The sequence below is a fragment of the Sarcophilus harrisii genome, chromosome 3 (assembly GCF_902635505.1).
Source record: "Sarcophilus harrisii chromosome 3, mSarHar1.11, whole genome shotgun sequence".
Lineage (NCBI taxonomy): Eukaryota > Metazoa > Chordata > Mammalia > Dasyuromorphia > Dasyuridae > Sarcophilus > Sarcophilus harrisii.
Window position 1 is genome coordinate 595,402,580 of NC_045428.1, and position 25,920 is coordinate 595,428,499.

Genomic DNA, 25,920 nt, shown 5'->3' on the forward strand with positions numbered 1-25,920 from the left:
AGGTCTCCGGGGTTTCCTCTGATTCCAGTCTCCTGGTTTTAGGTCCTGGCCAAAAACCATCATAAAAGACCCGATCGTAAAGGAATCAGTTAATCATAGAGTGCAGTTCTGGGAGGGACCCCAGATGTCGCTGAGCTCAGTGTCAGAGGGCAGCCGGGTGGTTCAGCGCTAGATCCCTGGCTCTCCGGTCAGGAGGACCTGCACTTAAATGTGGCCCCGACACGTCCGGCTGTGCGATCCTGGGCCAGTCCCTTCACCCTGTTTGCCTCAGTTGCTCATCTATAAAGGGAGTTCCAGAAGGAAATGGCCTTTCTGCCAAGAAAAACCCAAGGAGGGTCCCAAAGAGTAGGACACGGCCGGAATGACTGGAAAGCAACCGAAGGTCATTTAAGCTTGACTGCCTCAAAAAATAAAGAGTGTGTGATCTTTTGGCTGTTTCCTGCCTGTCTCATGTGGCGGAGAGAGTTCCTCACCATAGCTGAAGGGCCAGGGGAGTGGGCTCAGGGGCTACGCCCCCAGCCTTCCTGGCTCAAAGTCACCGGAAGCCCAGGACTCAAGTCTATGAAGCTGCGGTTTAGTGCCAGGGGCCTGAGACCGGAAGGACAAGGAAGGGCAGCTCAAGCCAGGTCTCTGCCTGCTACCGGTGCCCCGGGGCCTGAGACCGGAGGGACAAGGAAGGGTGACTTGGGCCAGGTCTCCTCTTAATACCCCCCTTCTCAGGGAACACTGAGGTTCAGAGAAGGGAATTTTTTTTTTTTTTTTTTTTTAAATGAGAGAATCTTTCTGAGGTGTTAGCCAGAGAACTAAACCTGGAAATCGGCCGGGTCTTTTCGCCTCCTCCAGGGCTCTCACTCGGCCTGGCAGGTCCAGATTGGACCTGGCTAGCTCAGGGTTGGTTAATCCCAAGTATGGGGGAGATCCCCACCTCCCTTCTTGCTGGCTGAGGGCCTCCACCCTCTCTCCTCCCCCTTAGGTGTTTGCTCTGGCCAGGTACGTCCTGGGGGAAGAACTAGGGCCCTGGTCATACAGGAGCTTGGCCCTTGGAGTTTCCCAGATACCCACCCTGACTCCATTTTGCAGAAAGGCAAATAAAGGTACAAAAAAGAGCAGGACTCACAGAGCTGGGAGCGGGTCCCAGTTTTTCACTCTCTGCCCCCAAACCCCCAGGGCCAAAACAGAGTTAGCCTCCAGCCCCCCATCCCTTCCCCTCGATGCTGTCCAGGAATACACAAATCCCCCATGCTGGGGGGGGGGGTGCCAGCCCTACCTCGCTCGGGCCTCCTCCCCATTTCCCTATGCACACAGAAAACCTGTTTTTCCATAGCCTTCTAGGGAAAACGTTTCCCTCCCTCTCTGGAGTCTGTCCTACAGGGCTGACTGAAGAACCGGGGGCTGGGACCAGCCCCAGAGAAGGCCCCATTGCCCCCAATTTAGCAGTGACTTTTCCACAGAACAAAAATGAGGCCCATTATCCGAAGGTTTTTAAATGCACAAAATAAAATGCATAGAACGACAAAGGAAATCAGTTATATTGAGGTACAGTTAACAAAATATAAAACAAAACAAGCCCAGTGATTTAAGGAAACCACTGAGGCACATTTAGACTATTAAACAAGTCCCTGACCCAAGGAACTTATACTGAGGCACATTTAGAATATTCCTGATCCAAGGAAACCAACTTATATTGAAGCACATTTAACAAAATATTAAGGAAACAAGTTCAGTGACCCTGGATTAAGAACTGCTGATGGAGCAGGTAAATCAACCATTTATAGAATTATAGGAGTCCGAGGTAGATCATCTGGTCTGATACTTTATCATATTTTATTTTTAGTTATTAAATTTTATCTTTTTCAACTACCACTTTTTTTTGCCCTCTGGCTCCCCTCCCCATCAAAAAAAAAAAATTGTAATTATTGGTCTCTTTATTTAAAAAACAAAGAAATCAGGTCACCCAGAAACTAGCGGACAGATATGGGGCTTTGATGCAGAACGATCCGAGTTCAAATGCTCCCTCAATTACGAGATGGTATTTTTATCACTTAATCTCACCTGTAAAATAGGGGCATTAGGTTCCATGTCCACCAAGGTCCCTTTCTGCTGTGAATCTATGATCTTATGGAAACTGAGGACGAGAGAAAGAAGTGGCCGTGGCCAAGTTTATGCAGGGAATTGTGTCAGCGGCTCCCTGTGGATCTCGGGCTGGCTTAGACCCTGTCTTGAGTGAGGGGGGCCTGGAGAAAAGCCTTTTCAGCATCCTTTTGGAATCTAAGGGGTTAGTCAGGCTGGGTGGTGGCCAGCCTCAGCTCCACTGCTTGTTTGCTTTTCTAGCTTGCCCAGCCCCTGGTACCTGGATAAAAGGACCCAATGCCCTCTGTCCTGACTTTCCTCCCGGGCCCTCCCGTCCTTAGCCACCATGATCTTGGTCCTTGGGCTCCTCTGTATCCTAGTTGCCCCTGGAGGTAAGTAGAGGGGCTCCTCTGGGGGAGACTTCTGCCTTCCCTTCTATGTTGTGGCTCCCCCCTTTCTCTTCCCTGGAAGCTTTGGGTCCGTGTTCCGGCCCCACCCCGGACTTGAGATATGATGGGGGGCCCCTCCAAGCTCCCCCCGAGCCTCCGTTTCTTATGGGATGTTGGACACAATGATCTCTAAGGGGTCTTTCCAGCGCTGGTCTTCTGTGATCTCAAGAAATCTGCGTCAGATCTGAGGGAGCTCTCTAGGACTCGGTCTCTTCCAAAAATGAGGGAGTGGATTCTCTCCCGTGACCCTCATATTCTCCCTCTCATGGTTGCCCCCAGCCTCTCCTCCCCTTCTGAACTCCAGCCCGGGCTCCCTCTGCCCAACACACGTTCCCGCTGGCCTCCCCACTCCCATTCACCCTCTGCCTTGACCCAGAAAGATAGCACTGGATTCGAACCGAGAGAACCGGATTCTGGAGCTAACGACTGCTCTCTGAACTTAGCTCATGGCTTAAAAGTCTCTGGGTCTTCTAAGGCTCCTCTGTAAGCTGAGGATGACGACCTTGGTGACCTCTAAGGTCCAGGCCAGCTTAAAATCCTATTCTCCTGTTGGCGTGTGACTCTGACCCAGTCATTCCCTTCTTTTTCCTTCTTCTCCTTCCTCCCTCCTTTCTTCCTTCCTTTCCTCCTTCCTTTCTTCTTCTCTCCCTCCCTTCCTTTCCTCCCTCCCTCCCTTCCTCTCTCCTTATTTATTTTATTTATTTATCCCACTCCTCTGCAAAATGGGGCACAAAGAGTAATCAGGGATTCTTCCTCTCCTTTTTTGTCATGGGCTCCTTAGGCAGGAGTCTGTGGAAGTCTAGGGACCTCTTTTCAAAATCCCCTTTTTTTTTAATAATTGAAGGAAGTGATAGATGTTCAGGATGTCACTCTCTCCCCCACCATGAGCCCCTCATTGAGAGCTCCCGGACAGGGTGCATCTCTGACCGCATCGCCGCTGGGAGTCTCTGATTCCGGAGCCCCGGGGAGCGGGGCCAGCCCCTGCCCGTTTCTGGGCCCGTCTCCCTCCTGTGCGATGGAGGGGAGCGGGCCGGCTGTCTCCCATCACCGTCTCCCACAACTCTCTTCTCCAGCTTCAAGCTCCAATCGGACGACATGCCTGTCCTGTTCCAGCCCAGGAAAGTGCCAGGAGATCACATGCTCCCTGAACCAGAGCTTCTGCCTTCTCAACTACACTGGCTCTGGTGTGGGGAAGCCCCTGGGGGAGGGGGGCTGGTGGGGGCAGGGACAGGCCTGGGATCAGCCCCTGCTTTTAGGGATGGGGAGGGAATGGCCAGGAAGAGGAAGAGCTGGGCGAGAGGTTGGGGGCCAGAGGTGGGGGGTGTGTGGAATTTTGGGGTGGGAGGGAGGGGAGCCCTCTGATCACACCCCGATGCTGCCCCCCCTTCCCTTCCCCCTTCCCCCCCCCCCACCCCGCCTCTCCACCGGCAGACAAAGAACTCTCCAAGAACCTCTGCATGGATAACCAGACTTGCTGGGATTACGTGCACAAGCTGAACAACAATGTGCCCCATACCAAGGTCTCCTGTTGCCAAGGAAACTGCTCAGGTATGGTCAGCTCCAAGGGGAGGAGGGAAGGGGAAGGACTGGGGTGCCCCAGAAGAGGACCAGGGTGCCCCAGGAGGACCACCGTACCTCAGGGGGAGGAGGAGCCTCCTGAGGGCCAGGGATGGAGCCCCAGCCACTGACTAAATCTGACTGTGACCCGAAGCTCTGGAGGAGAACTTTTAGGCCCCACCCCTCCCCCTGCCTCTAAGCCCCCTCCTCTCTCTCTCCCCGCAGGACTCACTAACACCTCAGGGGAACACAAGAAAACCACCTGTTTCTCCTGCCCAGACTCTGGGCCCTGTCAAAGCTTCCTCTGCCCTGCCGGGAAGGACACCTGCCTCAGCATGGTGGAGGTCCAAGGTGAGTGGCCAGAGCTGTCCCTGAGCCCTTCCCCAGCCAGGGCAGAACTCCTGGGCCTTGCTGTCCTTGGGGCGGGGGCCGGGGCTGCTTAGTGCAAAGGCCTGTGCTGGGGATGGGAGGAGAGCAGAGGGTGGGGGTGGGTCCCGCCCCCGCCTCCACCCCGTGCACCACCTGCTTTTTATCCTCTGACTCCCTCCATGGGCTTCAGAGAGTCCCAGCCGCCTTCCAGCGCCCAGAGAGACAGAGACACGGAGAGAGTGAGAGACAGAAGCAGAGCAGGGGGAGAGACAGGAGAGGCACCTGTTAGATGAGGGGAACGGGGCAGAGAGACAGGGAGGAGAAAGTAGGGGGGCCTTTCTGACAGCGTGTGAGCCTGGGGCCACTGGGTGCAAACCGGGCTCCCCCTCCCCCTCATGCACTGACGGGGACCGCCTCTCCCGGGGCTCAGGCTCAGTGTAATGGGGGATTTGGATCAGAGACCTCCTAAGGTCTTTCCCCTCTCTATGTCTTATGATCCCAGAGACAGGAGGCACATGGGTAGGAGGGATGGCAGGAGGAAGCCCCGTGGGAGAAAGAACAGGGGTTGCCCAGGGCCCCTGGGAGGGGGGGTCCGTGTACCCGCTTCCTGTCCCAGGGGACACCTCCCCCCCCCAAGGCCACTGGCGTCTAAGAGGAGGAAGGGGAGCCGAGGGGGGCGGTCCCAGCTGCTGGCCCTGAGCTTCGTCCCCTTCGCCCGCTCTCCCGCCAAGGTGACTTTTGGGGGAAGGACAAGCCTGCCTTCAGAAGGAAGGGCTCCTGTGTGGCGCCGGGGGACTGCCGACCCGGGGTTTACAGCCTGTCTTTCCGCCCCAGCTGGACCTTCTGGGTGAATGTCACCTGCTGCAGCGGCGGCCACTGTGGTGACCCCTTCCAGCCAGGTACGTGTGCCCGGGCAGGGCGGGGGCAGCGAGAGAGGGAGAAACGGCTCAGGGGGATTGGGGGGGGCAGCGAGAGAAGGAGAAATGGCTAAGGAGGGTCGGGGGGCACTGAAGAGATGGAGAAACAGGCAGGGGGGTCGGGGGCAGCGAGAGAGGGAGAAATGGTTAAGGGAGTGGGGGGTCAGGGGGCAGGCCCATGAGACAAGCCCCCACCTTCGGTGCTGCTTCCCAAGACCAGACGCCCCTTAGCACTAACCTCCCGAAGGACGGGTGTGTGGGGCATGGGGCGTCTGAGAGCACCGAAGCCAGGGACCGGCCTCTGAGACTCCGGGGAGCCGCCTCTGAGGGCTTCCTCTCCCCTGCATCCCCCAGAGTCCCTGCCGAAGGTCACCGCCAGTGACTTCCTGTGTCCCATCTGCTCCGCAAACGAGTCCTCCTGTGATGGAAACTCATACCTGCTCTGCTCTCAAGGAGAGACTTCTTGTGTTAGCGTAAAAGTGGTTCAGCTCAGAGGTAACGGGCATGGGAGGAAGGAGGGAGAGACTGAGGAAGGCCTGGGATTGGACGTAGGGAAGAGAGAGCTGCTCAGTCTCTCTGGGCAAGTAGCCCTTGCCCTTCGGCCATCCATCTTTAAAATGAAGGGATAGAGCACCAGCCCTGAAGTCGGGAGGATCTGAGTTCAAATTAGGTCTCAGACACTTAACATTTCCTGGCTGTGGGACCCTGGGCAAGTCACTTAACCCCAGTTGCCTCAGCAAAACAGACAAATAAATACATGAATAAAATGAAGGCATCAGACTGGAGGGTCCTGGCTAGTGCTCCGGGAGGGGCCATTTTCTGCCCCCAGACTGATGGGCTCCAAAGTCTCCCCGATCCATCCTCTCCCCAGGGAATCAGAGCAACCTCTTCCGAGGGTGCGGCTCTAAGGACCTCTGCCAGCTGCCCGAGAACTACACCCTGGGTCAGGACTACCAGCTTGTTGGGAAGCCCAGCTGCAGCTCCTCCCGGCGGGCCGTGCTGGGCTCCAAGTGCCGGCACAACGCAGCCGCTGGCCCCGGGGGAGGCGCTCTCCTCCCGGCCCTGCTGGTCTTGGGGATGGCCGCTTGGCTGGCCTAAGCCTTCCCCATCACCCTCCCCAGCCCAGGCAGGAGCAGCCGCCTGTTCTGACAGCAGGGGCTCATCCCAAATCTAGAATCCTTCAGAGCCTGCTGGGACAAACCCCAGCTCAGAGGACCCCGCCCCAAATCTCAGAACCCCAGAGCCATCCATGGCAGCCAATAAATTATACATCGCTCGATTTCCTCAAACGGCCAGTGTCTTTTCTCAACTTCTCTCCATCCCTCTCCGCTCCTCTCGTCCTTCACACCTGTGCTGGGTCCTCGGCTCCTCTGGGAATTTTTAGTCCCCAAGGGGCAGCCTTTGAGCCTGACATTCTCTCTGAAGACTGAGGAGAAGGGGCCTGGGGCTGCTTGGGAGGAGAAGGCAGCCGGGGAATCTTGGGGTTCAGGAACCCCGAATTGTTGTTGGGCTAAACCGAGCCCACGTTTTGTTCAGGACTGAGCACTGGTCCTAGGCTGCCTGAAAATGGCTTGGGCTGAGCTGATGGGCTGAAGGGCTCCGTGGCTGCACAGGACGCCTTACCTCTCATGCCGGGAAATCCTCTCGGAGCACCTCCAACAGCAGCAAGCTCTCCACCTGGAACTTCTCAAGGCGTCGCATACACCGTACATAGGCACAGAATCATGTAAGGGATTGGGAGTCGGGACTTCGGTTCAAATCCTAGGTCGTTTCCCCACTCCGTCTCATTTCCTAGCTCTGTGACCTTGGACTTAATCTCTTTAGACTTGTTTCCTCATCTGTCCAACAAGGATGCCTTAATTTCTCAGGACTTCTAAACCTCCAGTCTTGCTCCAACCCTTTCCATTCAGTTGAAAAAATCAAGGACTAAAGAAGGAAACTGACCCGGCAAAGATCACCCAGGCGAATTTTGTTAGAAGGTGCAGAGAGAGAAAAATGATGAGAGAGACAGAGACAGAGACAGACAGACAGACACACAGACACACACACACACACACACACACACACACACACACACAGCCAGAGAGAGAGAGAGAAACTACAGGGAGAAGGATTTCTCAGCACTTCTAAACTTTCAGTCTCACTCCAACCATTTCCATTCATTTAAGAAAACTAGGACTAAAGACAGAAATGGACCCGGCAAAGATCACCCAGGCGAATTTTGTTAGAAGAGGCAGAGAGAAAAATGATTAGAGAAACAGACAGACAGACAGACAGACACAGCCAGAGAGAGAAAAACCACAAGGAGAAGGAGAGGAGAGGTAGAAAGGAGAGAGAAAGGGGAGTAGGACAAGGAGAGAGACATTCATGTATGTGACTGAGATCTCTCTAATAGGCCGTGGGTTTCCCTAGACTGTGAACTCCTTAAACACAGAGAGACCATGTCTTATTTACCTCAGTTTCCTGTATGGAACCCTGTGCTCAGTGGTAGTTCAGTAACTGTTTGCTGAAAGAATCAAGGGCCAATCATTTGGTCAGTGGGGGGACCCATCTCTCCCTTCCCCTCCCCCCTCGGGCTCCACTCATGAGGTCACCCCAGTGGGCATTGTTGGCCTGGGTCCCTGCTGGTGTTACCCGGCTGGGCGGGGCCAGCCAATCAGCCGCTAGCCCCTCTTATAATGGCCCCTAGCAACGGGGTATGAGCCCAGGCAAACGGGGAGAGACCCCGTGGGCGGGGAGAGTCTGAGGGGTGTGGGAAATTCCTCTGTGAATGTGAGTTGATTTGGGGGGAAATGGTACCCAATGTGGGCGAGATAGGGCAATTCCGAGGGAAAAAGGGAAGAGAAGTCCCGGGCACTTAGACGCTAGGTCCAATTCTCCCGGTTGCCCTTTGGATCCCCGTAGTCTCAGCTACCCAGAGCCAATCACACTGTGGAGGGGAGGAGGGAGCCCAGGGTTAGGTAGCAAGAGCTCAACCTCACTAAGTTCTCCGATAGACCCCGAAAACTTGGGAGAGGAGAGGTCTGGTCAGGGCCAAGAGGAAGGAGTCCGATTCTCGGTCTAGTCTTGATGGAGCCGCACGGCTGCCCCTCGGTTCCTCGAGATGAGAGACCGTCGGGTTTGAGGCAGGGTCCCTATGGGCCCAATCGCCCGGGCTGAGCTCTCTTGCCTGTGCTAGCTGTCTCAGAGATGCTAGGCCCTTCGTGGAAACGAGGGCAGGAGAAATCGGGGGGCTGTGGCCAAGTCCCGCTATATTCTCCACAGTTCCTTCTCCAGGCCCCAGCTGTTATGCTCTGTTGCTCGGATACCCCAGACCCTGCCCAGAAAAGAGAAATCCCCAACATGGGGAGTTTGAGCCCAATCCCCTCTATCAATTCAGATAGCCGATGGAGAGAAGTTTGGGGTGTGGGAAGAAAGGTTTCCTATGAGGTCCCCACCTGAATACCCGGAGCTCTCTACGAATGGCTAGATCCTAGACGTGGGAGTCCAGGGCCCTTTGTCCCACGGGCCCTCCGGACTGCTTATTCAAACACTCGGAACTTTTCGAGGTCGAGAGAGGCGGAGGGAGGTGGTGGCCGGGCCGTGGCCGGGCCAGGGTGGGAGGGAACCAGCCTTAGCCCCTGAAGTATCTCAAATGAGTAGAGGTCGGGGTGATTGGGAGAGGGGCAGAGAAGCAGACTGTGATTCTGTTGACTTCCTATGGACTGTGGCTTGCTGCTTAGACAATCCCGGGTCCCCCATGCACCAGAGGAGGGGAAGACAGCTTCTAAGTGTTGGAAGGGTGGGGTTGGGTTCCCTTCCTTCATTTCCATACTCAATCATACTCAAACCCCACCTCCAAAAAAAAAAAAACCAAACACAAACAAACAAACAAGAACTCCAGAGCCATCCATGAGACTGGGGGAAGGAAGTCTCTCTGTGTCTGTTAGAGGTGGAGAGGAGGAATGGGGCGTGGTGCTAATTCCCCCGGTTCTTTGGAGAGACTGACTGATAAACTGTCACTCCTGGACCCCATGCTTACAGGGGAGAAATGAGTCTGAGTCCCCCACATTCTACTGCTTATATATCTCCTCTCACCTCAGACCTCCTGTTCTTCCATCTCCCGGGAACCTGGAGATAGAAACAAAGGCAAAATGGAAAGGGGTCCAGGAAGAGAGGAAGACATGGGGTGGGGAGGTCCAGTGGAAGGGGACTCAGAGAGGAAGACGTGGGGTGGGGAGGTCCAGTGGAAGGGGACTCAGAGAGGAAGACGTGGGATGGGGAGAGCCAGTGGAAGGGGACTCAGAGAGGAAGACGTGGGATGGGGAGATCCAGTGGAAGGGGACTCAGAGAGGAAGACGTGGGATGGGGAGATCCAGTGGAAGGGGACTCAGAGAGGAAGACGTGGGATGGGGAGATCCAGTGGAGGGGGACCCAGAGAGAGAGAGAGAGGAAGAGATGGGATGGGGAATTCCAGTGGGTGGGCCATCTCAGGGAATCATCCCTCCCTTTGGTAATAAAGGGGAAAAATGGAGGTCAGAACCATGGGCTCGTAGATCTCTCAGACAGGAAGGGACTTTTAGTCTGACCTCTAGTGTTTTACAGAGAAGGAAACTGAGGTCTAGAGTATGAGAGGATTAAAAGTTGGGATCCATACATTCTATCCCTGGCGCCATGTTGGGGTCAGAGCAAGCTGCCTCACGGCTCTGAGTATCCTACGACTTAAATGTGGAAGGCTGTGGGAATGACAGTAGTTCTGGAGTTAAAAGATCCCACCTGAGTGGTAGATCTCCTATCCTTCGTCTCCTGTGGCCTCAGTTTCCCCTCCCTGTAGAACGAGGAGACTGGCTGAAGTCGGTTCTCCCGGTCCTTCCCCAGTTTGCAGAGCCAGGGCCCCACTGATTTGCTCTGAGAGTCCCTCCATTGCTTTCTTTACCTGTCGGGAAGCTGGGAGAAGAATCCCTGCTTTCCTGGCAAAGATGGTAGGCAGCGAGAAGGAAATGAGGATGGGGCAAGGCCTCCAGAAAGCCCAGATGTAAGGAGGTCCCGCAGCCTCCCACAGACGGGAGCGTCTGGGGGCCGGGCAGGGGGCCAGAAGGCAGAAACCGAGGAGAGAAGAGGGGAACAGAATCCGCAAGCAAGCGGCCGAGCCGGGAGCCGTTTCAGGCCCATCCGTCAGGGACGGCCGCCTGGCCAAGGGCCCGGTCAGAGACGCCCGGTCAGAGACGCCCGGTCAGAGACCCGCCACCCGCCGGTGCTCCTGACTCCCGGGCTGGCGCTTCCGAGGCTACCTCCCGTAGCGTAGCCTGGGTAAGGGAGGGGACGGGGCGTTTGCTGGGCCGCTGGGGCCGGCCGCCTTTGCGCTAACCGGTGTCTCCATCCCCCTCCCCGTCTCTCTCTCTCTCTCTCTCTCTCTCTCTCTCTCTCTCTCTCTCTCTCTCTCTCAGGGCCTAGGTGGTGTGAGCGGCCTGCCCCCTACCCCAAGGAGCACACGCATCGAGACTCCCCCACTCCCCCCCACTCTCCCCAGGGGCGCAATGGCGTCCAAGTCACAAGCCCCCCAGACCGAGGAGGAGAGCACCATCCTCATGGCTAAGGAAGAGCTCGAGGCTCTTCGGACGGCCTTCGAGCTGGGGGATATCCCGAAGGCTGCCTCCCGCCTCCGGGAGCTTCTGGGCTCCGCTGAGAGTAGCCGCCTCGATGTGGGCGTGACCGGCGAGTCCGGGGCCGGCAAGTCTTCCTTGATCAACGCCCTTCGAGGGATCGGGGCCGAGGATCCCGGCGCGGCTCGGACTGGCGTCATCGAGACCACAACCCAGCCCACCCCCTACCCCCACCCCCAGCTGCCTGAGCTCATGCTGTGGGACCTGCCAGGGGCCGGCTCACCCGGCTGCCCAGCCGACAAGTACCTGAAGCAGGTAGACTTTGCTCGCTACAATTTCTTCCTCCTGGTCTCACCCCGCCGCTGTGGGGCCGTGGAGACCCGGCTGGCGACCGAGATCCTCCGTCAGGGCAAGAAATTCTACTTCATCCGCACCAAGGTGGACGAGGACCTGGCGGCTTCTCGCACCCAGCGCCCCTCGGGCTACAGCGAGAGCGCTGTCTTACAGGAGATCCGAGACCACTGCGCGGAGCGCCTGCGAGCCGCCGGCGTCCAGGACCCCCGGATCTTCCTCGTGTCCAACCTGTCGCCGGCGCGCTACGACTTCCCTCTGCTGGTGGCCACCTGGGAGCGGGAGCTGCCGGCCCACCGCCGCCACGCCGGGCTGCTGTCCCTGCCCGACATCTCCCTCCAGGCCCTGCAGAAGAAGAAGGACGCCCTGCAGGAGCAGGTGCTGAAGACCGCGCTGGTGTCCGGGGTCATCCAGGCCCTGCCCGTGCCCGGGCTGGCGGCCGCCTACGACGACGCCCTGCTGATCCGCTCCCTGCGCGGCTACCACCGCAGCTTCGGCCTGGACGACGACTCCCTGGCCAGGCTGGCCGAGCAGGTGGGCAAGCAGGCCGGCGACCTGCGCTCCGTGATCCGCTCGCCGCTGGCCACCGAGGTCTCGCCGGAGGCGGTGCTGCGCATGTACGCCCAATCATCGGACGGGGCCATGCGCGTGGCCCGGGCCTTCGAGAAGGGCATCCCCGTGTTCGGGACCCTGGTGGCCGGGGGCATCTCCTTCGGGACCGTCTACACCATGCTCCAGGGCTGCCTTAACGAGATGGCCGAGGACGCCCAGCGTGTCCGGATCAAAGCCCTGGAAGAGGAGGTCACCTCCCCTGGCTCCGACGCCCGCCTCGACGTCGCCAGCGGGCCCGGGTTGGAGAAGAGGGGGGCAGGCGAGGGCGGCGGGGAGGATCCTCCAATCTCAGCCCGCCGGAAGCTTGGACTGCTGCTCAAGTACATTCTGGAGAGCTGGAAAAAACGGGATGGGGTCGAAGACAAATAAAAACGGCCACCTCTCCCCCAAAGAAAGAAAACCCCCCTCCTGACCACTCCACCCCACCATCCCCCATTCCCATTCCCCCACCCCTGTCCCCTGTCCCTACCAAAAAAAAAATTCATGTGAAGAAACCAATGGAAGGCTCCCGACTGCTTCCAGACCGGCCCGGGCCCGGCGCGGGAGGGGGGAGGGGGTTGGGATGGAGGGGGGAGAGGGAGGGAGGGGTGTTGGGCTGGAGGGGGGAGGGGGGAGGGAGGGGTGTTGGGATGGAGCACACGGCGGGGGGGGGGAGGGGGGGAAGGGAGGGCGGGGGAAGGGGAGGAGAGACCGTTCAAGGGCTGGTTTCACCTTCTCTGTCCCACAGACGTGTCCTTGAGGGGAAGGGGCCACTGGGGAGACGGGATTCCCGGCGGGGAGCAAGTGTAAACGAGGGGGATTAGAACTGGGGAGCCTGCAGAAAAGCGTCCCTTTGGGGCGACCTTCCAACCCCCCCCCAAATCTCTCCCTCCCTCTGGGGATCCCAAAGAGTCCTTTGATGGCAATCCTCTGGCTCCGCGCCAACACCCCCGCCCCCTTCTTCGAAAATTCCCCCTCCCCCTCCCCGAGGAGCCAACCAATCAGCGTTCGTTTCTTAATACAATGGACCCTAGCAACAGGTCTGGCCAAGAAGCCAACAGAGTCGGTGGGACTAAGATGCTCCGGCACTAGAAGAGGAAGCGCAAGAGGGGCCAGGGTCAAAGGAAGGCCCTGCTAAATGTGAGTTAGGGAGGGGGCTGACGAGACAGAATCGCCCCCGGCCCCCAACTCCCTGCCCCCACCCCCCTCTATACCCTTCCAGCGGGAAGATAAGGGGTGTCGGCCTCTAAAAACTCCCTAAACTCCCCCCAACTCGCCCCAGTCCGGTGCGGCTCAGCCCCGGCCCCTTTCATGCTCCATCTCTGCAAAGGGCAACTCTGGGGAAGGATTATTTGGGGGAGTGGGGGAGGAGGCGGCGCATGAATCTGTGTAACGGTGGTCGGAAGGCTTGCGACAGTGACTGAGTAGTGGGGTGTCTGTGGCCTGGGCTGTGACTTGGGCCGGCCCAGGCGGGAGGTTCTTGAGGAGGATTGGGAGGGTAACTTGGGCTGGTGATTCTGGTGACTTTGTGATGCTTACTTGGTTGGCTGAGGGTGGGAGTGAACAGAGAATGAGCTTCTGGCCCGGCTTTTACTGCTCTTTTTGGGTGGGTGGGTGTGAAAAAGAGACAGAGATAGAGACAAAGAAACACAGACAGAGAGACAAAGAAACAGAGATAGAGACAAAGAAACACAGACAGAGAGACAAAGAAACAGAGACAAAGAAACACAGAGAGACAGAGACATAGAAATAGAAACAGGGAGAGACAGAGACACAGAGACAGAAACAAACAAGAGACAGAGACAAAGAAACAGAGAGAGAGAGAGAGAGAGAGAGAGGAGAGAGAGAAAGTATGAGAGAAAGTGTGAGAGAGTGAGAGTACATGTGTTAATCAGGGGTCCTCAAACTACTGCCCGCGGGCCAAATGCAGCCGCTGAGGACGATTATCCCCCTTCCCCAGGGCTTTGAAGTTTCTATATTTAAAGGCCCATAAAACAAAGTGTTTGTTTTTACTATAGTCTGGCCTCCAACAGTCTGAGGGACAGTGAACTGGCCTCCTGTTTAAAAAGTTTGAGGACCCCTGTTAAGCATCTCTCTCACTTCAGCCTCCTGGGGCCCGCTCTGTTAAGCCTGTGAGACTCACTACTTGTGCTCTTGTTGGGGACTTGAAGAGCGCCAACAATCAATGAGCAGTAAGGACCGACTGTGTCAGCCATACAGAGAAAGGCAAAAGACAGTGTCTCCTCCCAAGGAGCTTACGGTCTAAAGGAGAGCAGCACAATTGGAAACAAAGTGCTGGTGGTACTGAGAGGGCTCACAAAAGGCTTCCTGGGGAGAGGGAGATTTTAGCTGCAACTTTTAAAAAAATTATTATAGCTTTTTGTTTACATGACATATGCACGGGTAATTTTCCAGCACTGACCCTGGAAAAACCTTCTGGGCCAGCTTTTCCCCTCCTTCCCCCACCCCCTCCCCTAGCTGGCAGGCAGTCCCATGCATGTTAAATATGTTAAAGCATATGTTAAATTCTATATATGTTTTTTAGCTGGAACTTGCAGGAAGCCAGGAAGCAGAGGTGAGGAGAGCAGAGGAGCAGCCAGGAGGCCAGGGCCCCTCAACCGAAGGAAACAGAGAGATGAGGAGGCTCAGAAGTAGAAATCTAACCAAGAGAAAGCAGAGTGGAGGCGGAGGACAGGGAATGAGGCCTTAAGAGTCTTCCAGCTTCACAGCTTTATGGGATCCATTTAGGGCTAGCTTGTTTAGAAACTTCACTTTACAGATAAGGAAACTGAGGCTCCGAGGGAGGAAAGATCACATGGAGAGGGTCATGGGATCCTAGAGCTATAGCTGGAAGGGACATTCAAGGCCATCTAGTCATATTTGCTTCCTTTACAGATGAGGAAACTGAGACAGGGGGAAATGCTTTGTCTGGTCAGTTCAAGTGGCAAGCAAGGATTTGAACCCAGGTCCACTGACCACGACCTTACCCTTTCCCACTGTCTCCCGGTAGTACACGGATTACTATCCCTATTTTACTGAGCAAACCAGCTCAGCAAAGGGAAGAAAAATAATTGTTCAAGATTAAGCACAGCTTGTGTTTGGAGGCAGGTAAGGTGCCCTAGCATCTCCTCTCAAGCTCAGGAGCCAGAGCAGCCAAATCTGGACCAAACTTCCTTCCATGCAGGTGGGATTGAATCAGGAGAGGAAGAAAACAGTCGGTTCGTCTGAGTTGGAAGAGACCTTAGGGGCCATTTAGGCCGATCCTTAATTTTACAGAAGAAACCATTACTGAAAAAAGGCGGCAGGGAACTTGTCCAAGAAAGTCTAAGATGGGGACTTGGGGCTCTGAGCGCTTGTAAGATCCCGTCTCTCCCGGGACTGGCCCCAGGAGCACTGGGATCTGGGTGCTTCAAGCCACTCGGGACTTGATGGGGGTTGGCCAGAAGCCGGGCTCCCTGTCTCAGGCAGGCAGGGCTCCAGCAGGCAGGAAGCATTAGTGCTTCGGGCAACTGAAGAGAGTGAGCTGGGTGAGGGAGAAGGTGGGGGAAGGCCCGGCTGGTTTTCCCACCAGTTCGCCTGCCCTGGTTCCCAGGAGTCTTTCTCCCCAATCACGTCTTGGACGCTCTCTGGAGAAGGGGGGCTTGTTGGGGGCTGGGATGTGTGTGTGGCAGGATGGGCCAGGAAACCCCCGCCCTGGCCCTGGTCCGTGTCCTTGCCAAAGCACCCGTGACAGAAGTGGGGGCTCTCCTCTCACACTCAGGGCCACATATAAGTCATTCACACCTAGAACTCCTTGCTGTGACTCGACTCCACACTCTCACTATTAGACTCCAAGGGCAGATTATTAGAGTAACAGGCAATGTGGTAGGAGCCGATGGCAAACTTGCCTTGGGAACGGATTCGAGTCCTGTGTTCGGTACACATCTGGAATCTGAGCAAGTTTTCGGAGCTGGTTTTGCCTCCATGGAAGAGCCCCTCAGGCGAGGAGAGCTCTGCCCCCGGACAGCATTATTCTGAACAGAATCTGAGCTCGCCCGGCTAGGACCTCCCAGTACGGGAAAGCCGTCTGCCCAACTGCACCATTCTTCAGGAGAAAATGACCTGAGGTCGTTTGTCCAGGGTTCCCCAGTGCTGCTCACCCTGTGAGCCAATGAGTTGTTGCAATGGGTCCCTCCCTAACTTAGCTCAGACACGGCCCCAGACCCTTCCCCTCATGGCGCTTCAGTCCTTCTCAGGGGCATTGCTCCCCCCGACCCCATTGGGAGTTTCTTGGGCAGAGGCTGACATGGTTCATCCTTCCTTTTTCCAGCTTATTTTACAGATGAAACTAAGACAGTTAAGTGACTTTCCCATCACACGGTTACTAAGCGTCTGAAACCAGATCTGAATCCAGGTCCTCCCGACAGAACTATCCCCGTGGCAGCTAGCTGCCCCATTAAACAAACTCTCGTTTACTGACAGCCAGGATGGACCCGAGGGGTGCAAGGCCCGAGCTTTCTAAGTCCAAATCCAAGGCCCAAGTTTTCTAAGCCCAAGGCCAGTCTTCTGTGCATGGTACAAAGGCAGCCTCTGTACAGTGAGACATGGTCATGCTCTGGCGTAGTAACAAGGTAGTAGATGTCAGTAGAAACACTGTTCCCTGTACTGGGTTTCTCCTCACATGCCTTCACCCTAAATATTCCTTCCTTTTAAGGCCTTTTTAGCAGAACCCAAGCTCCGTTTTCATCCAGCTGGGAGGGCTTGGGATGTGCCTGGGAATGAGAGACTCCGGCCCCTGAGGATCAGCCTCTATGAGCTTCCGGAGGCTCATTACCAGATTTGCCACAGGGTGAAAATCATCCCCTAAAATGGAGGGGGTGGGGGGCAGCCAGGTGGCGCAGTGGAGAGAGCACCAGCCCAGAAATCAGGAGGACTGGGTTCAAATGTGACCTCAGACACTTAACACTTCCTGGCTCTGTGACCCTGGGAAAGTCACTGAACCCCAACTGCCTCCGTGAAAAAAAATAAAATAGAGGGATTTGCTTTCTGTACTGGTGGAGACAGTCCCCACCGGGGTGCAATCACATCTCAAGGTAGTAAGGGCCATCTATTACTGCTATTTTTCAATAATTCAATTCACTCCACTTCAGTTCAACTAAGTTTTTAAGTCCTTATTATGCATCAAAAGTACAGGATGTATAAGGAGACAAATCAGTTGCTTGAGAGGGAGTGTATAAAATAACCCTGGAAAGACAGACAAGATTATGAAATGCTTTACAAGCCCAAATAGAGGAGTTTGTATCTTATTTCAGAGGGAGCTGGGAGCCACAGCAGTTCTTGAGCAGGGGAGTAATACTCAAGATCTAGTTACTAAGGAAGTTTTGATGAAGATAGGAGAGTAGGTTTTCCTTTTCCCACCCAGCTCCCACCTCCCTTCAGTAAATACCAGCAGCTCCCTATTACTCCTGGGATCAAATAGAAAATCTTCTGTTGGGCTTTTGGAGCCTTTCCTGTGCTGGGCCCTTCTACCTCTCCGGTCTTTGGCCCCTCTCTGTGCCGCGCTATAGAACAGAGAACCCAGCATCCCTTCTTCCTCCCTCCCTCCCTTTCCTCCCTCCCTCCTTCCCTCCTTTCCTTTCAGAGGATCACAGACAGAAAAAGAGACTGACAGAAAAAAACCACACAGAGCAAGAGACAGAGATGAAGAGGGAGAAAGGGAGCGAGGGAGAGAGATGGAGAGAGAGAGAAACACACACAGAGACAGAGGCAGAGGCAGAGACCCGGAGAGAGCGAATCTCTCTTGGGCAGAGGGCTAGAGGAGCCAGACGGTGGGTGCTGAGAAGCGACACCGAGGGCAGGAAGGTTTTTCTCGGGGCTGCTGGTTCCCAGGTGACCGCGGGGGAGCGGTGCTTTGTGGGAAGGATCGGGGGAGTTTGTTGTGGGGAGGGGATGAGGAGGTGATTCCACTGCGGCTCCCAGCACCTTCCCCTCCCCTCTGTCCTACGACCACCCTCATGGGCCACTTCCCGAGGAGTCCCTCCCCCTTCTTCAGAAAGTCTTCCCATTTTCTTCTCTGCCCTGTTCCCCTCGGCTCCCGTCACCCCCGGAGGACGTCTCCGATCCCCTGACTCACTGGGTGCCCAGATCATTCCCCAAGCCTCCACTTTCCCATCTACAAAATGGAGCCAGCAATGGCCCTACATACATCCCAGAACTGTGTGAGGCGCTCGTGAGGTCATGGCCAGAATAACTCCATGGAAATGTAAACCCGTATTATTGTTATTGCTTTGGTGGGAAGGATGCTGACAAGGAGAGGAAAGACTTTTGGCCTCAGGGTCTAGGGTGACCCAAGGAGGAATGGCGTTGGGCGAATCACATGGTCTCAAAGCCTTAATGTCTTCATCTGTAAAATGGGACGACAGCATCCACGTTACAGCACTAGTAGGACAATCACTGGGATTATTATATAGCCTTGAAAGCAAAGCTCCAGGCTGGAGACTTCCTGATGGCAGGTCTGGGTTTTTTGACCTAATTCAATGCAAGGAGCGGTGGTTAGTATGACGTGGGGGCCTTTGGGGGGCTAAGCAGCCTGACGGGGCTCCCAGGAGAGGGTGAGTGACAGAACTCGGCTGGAGGGGGGCAGGTGGGGATGAGGAGGGGATGTGTGCAGTTTGTTATGGAGCCAAGTGGGGCTGAAGAAAGAGAACGAGGGAAAAATACCTCTCAGGATGAGGAGGGAGCGGCCGCCCAGCCTGGAGGGTGGCCTCCCTCTGGTTCCCACCCGGTTCCCACCCTCTCCCTGACCTGGGGACCCCGAGGCCCCAGGGAATGAATGGATAAAATTGGGCTTATGGCCTTGTTTGGGACCCAGGGCGCCCAGCATGGTATGGGGGTGCTGATCAGACAAGGGCCCTGGCCCAGGGAAGGACTCGGTGCCGGTGGGGAGGGGCTCCCCTAGGTCAGAGTGGACGCAAAGCCCCAGGGTGAGAACGTGGGGCCCCAGAAGCTGCCCTAGGCGGGTTAGAGGTGCTGGATCACTCAGGCGCACATTAGGACAGGAAACCTTTGAGTCACAGGATTTAGAAGCCAGAGATTGGACGTCGTCCAGGTCTATCATGTTAGAGCTGCAAAGGCCGGAGAATGGGGAGTGCTGAATTGGGAGGGGCCTTAGAATAATGTCAGATGGGGGGACCTAGAATTTGGAATGTCAGAATGGGGAGGGGAAACCTAGAACATGGGATGTAGATCGAAGCGGGAGTCTAGAACATATGATGTAGGCTTGAGGGAACCTAGAACATGGGATGTAGATCTAAGCGGGAGTCTAGAACATATGATGTAGGCTTGAGGGAACCTAGAACATGGGGTGCAGACCAAACGGGGATCTAGAACATGGGATGTGGACCTGAGGAGGGAACATGGGATGTAAGCACAAAGGGAACACACAAGGGGAACCTAGGCGAGATGTCAGAGTGGAAATGGGACTTAGAACATGGGGTGCCCACCAAAACGGGGATCTACAACATGGGATGTGGACCTGAGCAGGTGAGCATAAGGGGAACGCACGAGGGGGACCTGGATCACGGGGGTGGGAGGGGGCCCTCGCTCACCCTCTGCCCGCTGCAGACCCGGAGGGGGAAGAGGCTTTCCGGGAGCCCCTCCCAGCAGGGCGGCGCTGACGGCCGCCCCCCTCCTTGCTCCGAAGGTCACCATCCTCCCCACGTTGACACCTCCATCTTTCCCCGCGATGGCTGCCCCGACGACCCAGGAATCTAAGACCACCCTGTCTCTGAGCCCAGAGAAGATGGCGTCCATCGGAGAGGTCTTCCAGGGAGACAGCCTGTCCGCCACCTCCACCAAGCTGCGCTCCACCCTCCAGTCCCTGGAGAACGTGCGGCTGGACATCGCCATCACGGGCGGGGCGGGCTCGGGCAGGTCCACCTTCGTCAACTCGCTGCGGGGCCTGGGCGACGAGGACCAGGGCTCGGCGCAGACCGGGCTGGCCGGGGCCACGTCGGCCCCCACGCCGTACCCGCACCCCAAGTACCCCAACGTCATCGTCTGGGAGCTGCCCGACTTGGGGGCAGCCTCCCTGCAACCCGAGCAGTACCTCGAGAAGGTCCTCATGGGCCGCTACGATCTCTTCATCCTGCTCAGCGCCGAGCGCTTCAGCCCCGGCCACGCAAGGCTCGCGCGCGCCCTCCAGGCCCGGGACAAGCCCTGCTACCTGGTCCGCTCCAAGGTGGACGTGGACGTGGCCGCCTCCCGCCAGCGCAGACCCAGCACCTTCTCTGAGGAAGGCGTGCTCATGGACATCCGGGAAAACTGCCGTTCCTACCTGCAAGGTGAGGCCCGGGGGCGCGGGGAGCGGCGTGGGGGCCGGGGACGCGGGGAGCGGGGAGCAACGTGGGGCCCGGGGGGCGCGGGGAGGAACGTGGGGGCGCGGGGAGCAGGGAGCGACGTGGGGGCCGGGGGCGCGGGGAGCGGCGTGGGGGCCAGGGACGCGGGGAGCAACGTGGGGCCCGGGGGGCGCGGGGAGGAACGTGGGGGCGCGGGGAGCGGGGAGCGACGTGGGGGCCGGGGGCGCAGGGAGGAACGTGAGAGCCCGGGGACGTGTGAGGGCCTGGGGACACGGGGAGCAAGGGCCCCAGGATCATGATCCCAAAGCTGGGCCCCCCCACTTTTGCCTTCCGTGGTCACTCATAGAGCTAGGGGAGCCCACAAGCACTCAGGACTGAGGCGGACCCAGTAGAAACCGCCCTGCAGATTCAGTGACAGTTGGACAGCTAGCCCGCACCTGGAACCTCTAGGGACAGGGAACTCACTACCTTCATACTCTAATTTCAAATGGGCCCCCAAAGGATTCGAACAGGAACTCCTGCAGCCTCAGTGACAAACGCTCAGCTGAGCCTCCTTTAAGGTCTCGGAGTCTCCTTAGGAAGGATGTCGATATCCTCAATATCCCAGAATAGGAAATCTCAAGCCTGGAGCTCCCCGACATTACTAGCCCGGTTCATACATGAACAGCAATACTCCTCCCTGCCCTCAGCTTTAGGCAGGTCATTCTGTTTCTCTGGAACTCAATTTCCTCATTTGTTAAAAAAAAAAAAAAAAAAAAAAAAAAAAAAGGAACATTGAACTAAAAATCCCCTAAGGGACCCCGATGGAGACCTTTATTCCTGTACCCCCAGAAAACAACGGACAAATGATCTAGCCTCTGCTTGAAGACTGATGGCGATAGGGAGCTCACTACCTGCCAAGGGAGCCCATTTCTTTTTTCTTTTTTTTTCTTTCTTTTTTTCTTTTCTTTTTCTTTTCTTTTCTTTTCTTTTCTTTTCTTTTTTTTTTTGGTGAGGCAATTGGGGTTAAATGACTTGCCCAGGGTCACAGAGCTAGAAAGTGTTAAGTGTCTGAGATTTGGACTCAGTTCTCCCTGACTTCAGGGCCAGCACAATACCCACTGCACCATCTAGCTTTCCTCAAGAGAGCCCCTTTCACTTTTGAAGATCTCTTGACAGCATACATCTCTGTGTTGAGCCCACTCTTTATGTCTTCCTTTCACTGACTCCGCTACAGGCGAGAGAAAGGAAAAAAAGTCTTCAGAGGATCATGGGTTCATCCCTTTGAAGCTGGAAGGGACCGCCAAGTCCATCTAAACCAGTCTCCTCATTGTACAGAAAGAGAAACAGGTCTCCTCAGGGCAAGAGATCTCATCTGTTGACATCTAATGTAAAACAGCCAACATTTATATGCTGCTTAAAGCAAGGCTCACAACACGTTTTAGAAATATTTTGGGGCAGCTGGGTGGTGCAGTGGGGAGAGCAGCAGCTCCAGAGTCAGGAGGACCTGAATTCAAATTTGGTCCCAAACACTTAACACGTCCTAGTTGTGTGACCCTGGGCAAGTCACTTAACCCCAACTGCCTCAGGGAAAAAAATTCATTTTATTCTTATGCCAACCCTGGGAAGAAGGTTCTATTATTCCCATCTTGGAGATGGGCTGGGGGTGAGAAATTTCCCAGGGCGATATATATTTTGGGTGCGCTCTGATTATTAGAAAATGCTTCCTTGGAGCACTAGGAAGTGGCCTGGGTTTGCACGTGATGTCGTGTTCCACAGGATGGCTCATGAGCCCCCACAGGTGTGTTTACTTTGTAAAAGCAGCCGGGGAGGCCACGGGTCCAAAGCAAAGTCATTTGATGAGTCACATGGTAAGGAAAGTCCCCACAGATCCAGATCAGGCTCCCACAAGTTGCATCTGCAGTGGGAGAGGAGAAGATGCACTTGTGAAAGGGCGCACGCAGATAACACAAGTGCGGCTGAGGGGCACCAATATGTGCTCCTGTAGCTAGGCAACACAGGGAGCAGGGTACCAGTGACAAAATGCTTTGCTCGCTACCGGCCTCTTGTGGCCGACCTGTGGCCAGTACCGGCTGCTCATGAGCAGGTAGGGCCATGGGAATTGTGGGAGTTTCTCTCACTTTCCAATTTCGGGCCTCAGTTGGAATCCTTAGTTGGGGGGGAGAACTTTTTTTCTTCCTGGGAAAAGGGTCAACACTTTTCCTGCTGCAGTTTACTAGAAAGTAGATGTCCCGTGTGATCCTGGGCAAGTCAGTTAACCCAAGTTACCTCAGGGAAAAAAAAAAAAAAAGCAGATGTCTTTGCGTAAGACTTGCACAACCTCTTCTTGAGAAAAGCCCTTTCCATTTCTCAGAATCTTCTGAGAATCTTCAGCTGTGGTCACGCCATCTGGGATACAGAAATGGGTCCGTCCCAGGCAGCTTTCTGCCTCAGCTTTATTTCTGTCGTTTTTTATTTAGTAATCACTGAATCCCGTATCTCTGTTCCTTCATATTTCGCGTCAGCAAATCCCGCACTAAGCTGTATTTCAGCCAAAAATTGCTATAGAAGCCGCCCCCCTCCTTGCCAAGGCTTTTGGGGGTCTGGGGGCTCCATTCTCTCGATTCCCAAACCACATTCCCCTTCTCTCTTGAAGATGAATGGATTTTCCGATATTCCTGTGAGCTCCAAGCCTCAGTCCAAGCCTGCTGCCATAAGGCCACCATATTGGACATGGCACTTATGAATCGGTGGCTTTGAGTTTTCCAACCTTGAGATGGTTCAGTGAGGTCATGGGGGGGGGCAGTGTGGGCAGCAAGGTAGGGAGGGTCTCTCCGGCGGCGGAAAGAGGAAGAAACTGAGATCCAGAGAGGGCGCCCACCCGCTGAGTTAGGTGGCAGGACTGCGACTGGACTCCGGAGCCCTTCTCTCCCAAACTTGTGGCTCTTCCCACAAGTCCATGGCTCTGAATTACAACATGGTTGGAAAATGGAAACCCCAGAAGGGCCCAGTCACTAGTGGAGATGGGGGAAGGAGGAAGAGTCTGAGGGCAGAAAGGGCAAAATGGGCACCTGAGGCAGCAGCAAAGCAGACCCTCAGAGCGACTTAATGGTTCTTCCTGTGGAAACGATTCCCGATGTCATTTGGAGAAATGGAGATGAGCGGGAGGAACCATTAGCTACTCTAGTGGTTCGGAGATGGATGTTATTAACACAGCAAGAGATCTGGTGGCTTCCCATGCTGACTAATTATTCTTTTTATCGAAGTACAGAGTTGCCAGTTTAGTAACTAGGAGTCTCCACACAGCAGCAGGAGAGCAAGCGTTCTATTTCTGTACTTTACGTTTAAGTGCCCCGGAAAAAGCCCCCTTCACCCTGCCTTAGTCACAGTCTGATCAGAAGCCTTGACATGAAGGGGAAACAACTTGCTAAATAGCGCTGGGTGTTTGTTTTTATTTTTTGTTGTCTGGAGGTGGTTCAGACATGGGATTTCATCAGTGCAGGGGCTTCCTGTGTAGAAACTTCCTCTGGAGAGACCAATGGTTAGCTCCTCCTTCATGCTCAGCTTTAGGGGGTTTCATGGGGTAGGTGGGAGCGGGAGAGCAGGTTCTGTTCTGTGCATGTTATCAATTATGGACAAGATGCTCTTGGTACACGGCAGGTGGGATGGAGGCTTTCAGGGGAGTTCTCAGTCCCCCAGAGACAGCTCTACCAGGCAGAGGTTTGTGGACCGTCAGGGATGAGGAAACACTTAGTTACCAAGGGCACAGGGCTGAATTTGAACTCGGGATTCTTAGTTTACAGAGTGTGAGTGATGGTTCTGAGGGCAGAACCGGGAGCTGAAGGGCCAGAAAGGTGGATTTCAGCTTCATGCTGGGGGAAAGAGGGAGGATTCCAAGTTGGAGGTCCTGGGTTCTAGTCCTGCTCTGCCACGTGAATAAATCACACACGTTCTGCTGGTCAGTTTCCTTCTCAGCAACATGAGGGGGTCGTTGCCTCTGAGGTATTTTCCAGTTTTAAATCCAGGATCCTGATAATCGCTTTCCGGATGTAGAATGTCTGGTCAGGGGGTGAGTTCCCCACCGTGGGAGGTATCCAAGCCAGGTGATCACTCATTTCCGATTTTGGATTTGTGCACAGTCAGGGGCCTCCACATCCCTCCTATTCCAGGATTTAGTGATTCAGAAAGCAGGTAGTGAGTGTCCCATCCTGGGAGGTGGATGGAGGCCCCGGTCAGGAAAGGGTTCCCTTAGATACCTCCTCTCCTCCCCCCGAAGTTCCGGCCAGGAGTGTGATTCTGTCGTTCCTGTCCCCCAGAATTTGAGGATTCTCAAATCGGGGTGCAGCGAGAGAGCACCCCGTGGCCCAGAGCATCCCGGGAGACCGTCCAGGACGGGGGTGGGGGAAGCTGGGCTTCCTAGGGGGGGCTTTGGAGGGGCTCAAGCTCTGGTCGGGGAGCCCCTGGGCTGAGCCTCCAGGAGGCAGCTGGGGGCGGCCAGAAGCCAGGGCCCGGGGAGCGGGGAGCCCTGGGAGGGCCCGGGCAGACGCAGGGTCCTTGTCTTCCTCAGCGGAGGGGGTCGCCAAGCCCAAGGTCTTCCTGCTGTCCACGTTCGAGCTGGACAAGTTCGACTTCCAGCTGCTCAGCGAGGTCATAGTGAGAGACCTGGAGAGCTCCAAGCGCCACGCCTTCCTGCTGGCCCTGCCCAACGTGTCCAACGCCGTCCTGGAGAAGAAGGCCGGCTCCATGCTCCAGCACATTTGGCTCGTGGCCACCGTGGCCTGCACCGTGAACCCGCTGCCGGTGCCCGGGGTGCCCGAGGTGGCCTGCGACCTGGGGCTGCTGGTGCGCGCCCTGTCCGGCTACCGCCGCGGCCTGGGGCTGGAGGCGGGCGGCCTGCAGCGGCTGGCCCAGCGCACCGGCGGCTCCCTGCAGGCCATGCAGAGCAGGGTGTGCGGGCCGCTGTGCGAGGCCAGCCCTCGGCAGGTGATCGACTTCCTGGGCCGCGCCTGCGGGAGCACCACGGCCACCTTCGCGCAGGAGCTGGCGTCCCTGCCCATGCTGGGCGTGCTGGCCTCCTGCAGCTTCTCCTTCGCCACCGTGTACCAGATGCTCCGCGCCTACCTGGACAAGGCCACGGCGGAGGCCAAGAAAACCCTGAGCCAGGCCTTGCCCACGGGCCAGTGAGCGGGGCGACGGCCGGGAACCCCCCCTCCCCCCGCTCTGTGGCCAGGCAGCCCTGCCCAGCCCTATGGGAGTGGGCCGGGCGGTCGGGAGGACCAAGAAACTCTCACCTCCAGAAAACCGCTTTGTGGTTCTTTGTGTCCCGTCTCAGCCGCCCTGCGGCCGGCTGCACCGGTCAGCAAACACTCACCCCCAGCTGCAGGACAGGACCTTGGGCAACAGCGCTCACAGGGCCCCAAGCCCGGGTCTGGGGGAGGAGGCAGTAACGGGGGCTTCTCTTTCTGAGCCTGGGGAAGCTTTCCCAGGGCCGGGGGCTCCCTGTAGAGAAACTTCCTCCCGTGGGACAGCTACCTCCCTTACACGGGCTGAGGGTCTGAGGGGCACATGGAGCTCGGGGGCCAGGAACAAGGCTCGAATCCTGGGCCTTCCTGCTCCGGGAACTGACCACCACCCCAGGGTCTCCCGGGGCTGCCAAAGGCCCGGGGCCCACGCTCTCTCCTTCAGTCTTCTCCATGCTGGGGTTCGCCCTCATAGAATA

At 56.2% G+C, this 25,920-nt stretch overlaps 2 protein-coding genes across 2 annotated transcripts; both read left to right on the forward strand.

Moving 5' to 3' along the window:
* Positions 1-8,024: 8,024 nt before the first annotated feature.
* Positions 8,025-12,405, forward strand: LOC100917855 (interferon-inducible GTPase 5). Its single transcript, XM_003766797.3, has 2 exons — positions 8,025-8,134; positions 10,789-12,405. The coding sequence occupies exon 2, from the start codon at positions 10,879-10,881 to the stop codon at positions 12,274-12,276; it is 1,398 nt and encodes a 465-aa protein (XP_003766845.3). The 5' UTR covers positions 8,025-8,134; positions 10,789-10,878; the 3' UTR covers positions 12,277-12,405.
* Positions 12,406-12,902: 497 nt separating this feature from the next.
* On the forward strand, positions 12,903-25,517 carry LOC100919066 (interferon-inducible GTPase 5). The gene is made up of 3 exons (XM_031963274.1): positions 12,903-13,026; positions 19,568-20,207; positions 24,769-25,517. Exons 2-3 carry the CDS (start codon positions 19,610-19,612, stop codon positions 25,383-25,385), a joined length of 1,215 nt encoding a protein of 404 aa, XP_031819134.1. The 5' UTR covers positions 12,903-13,026; positions 19,568-19,609; the 3' UTR covers positions 25,386-25,517.
* Positions 25,518-25,920: the final 403 nt, after the last annotated feature.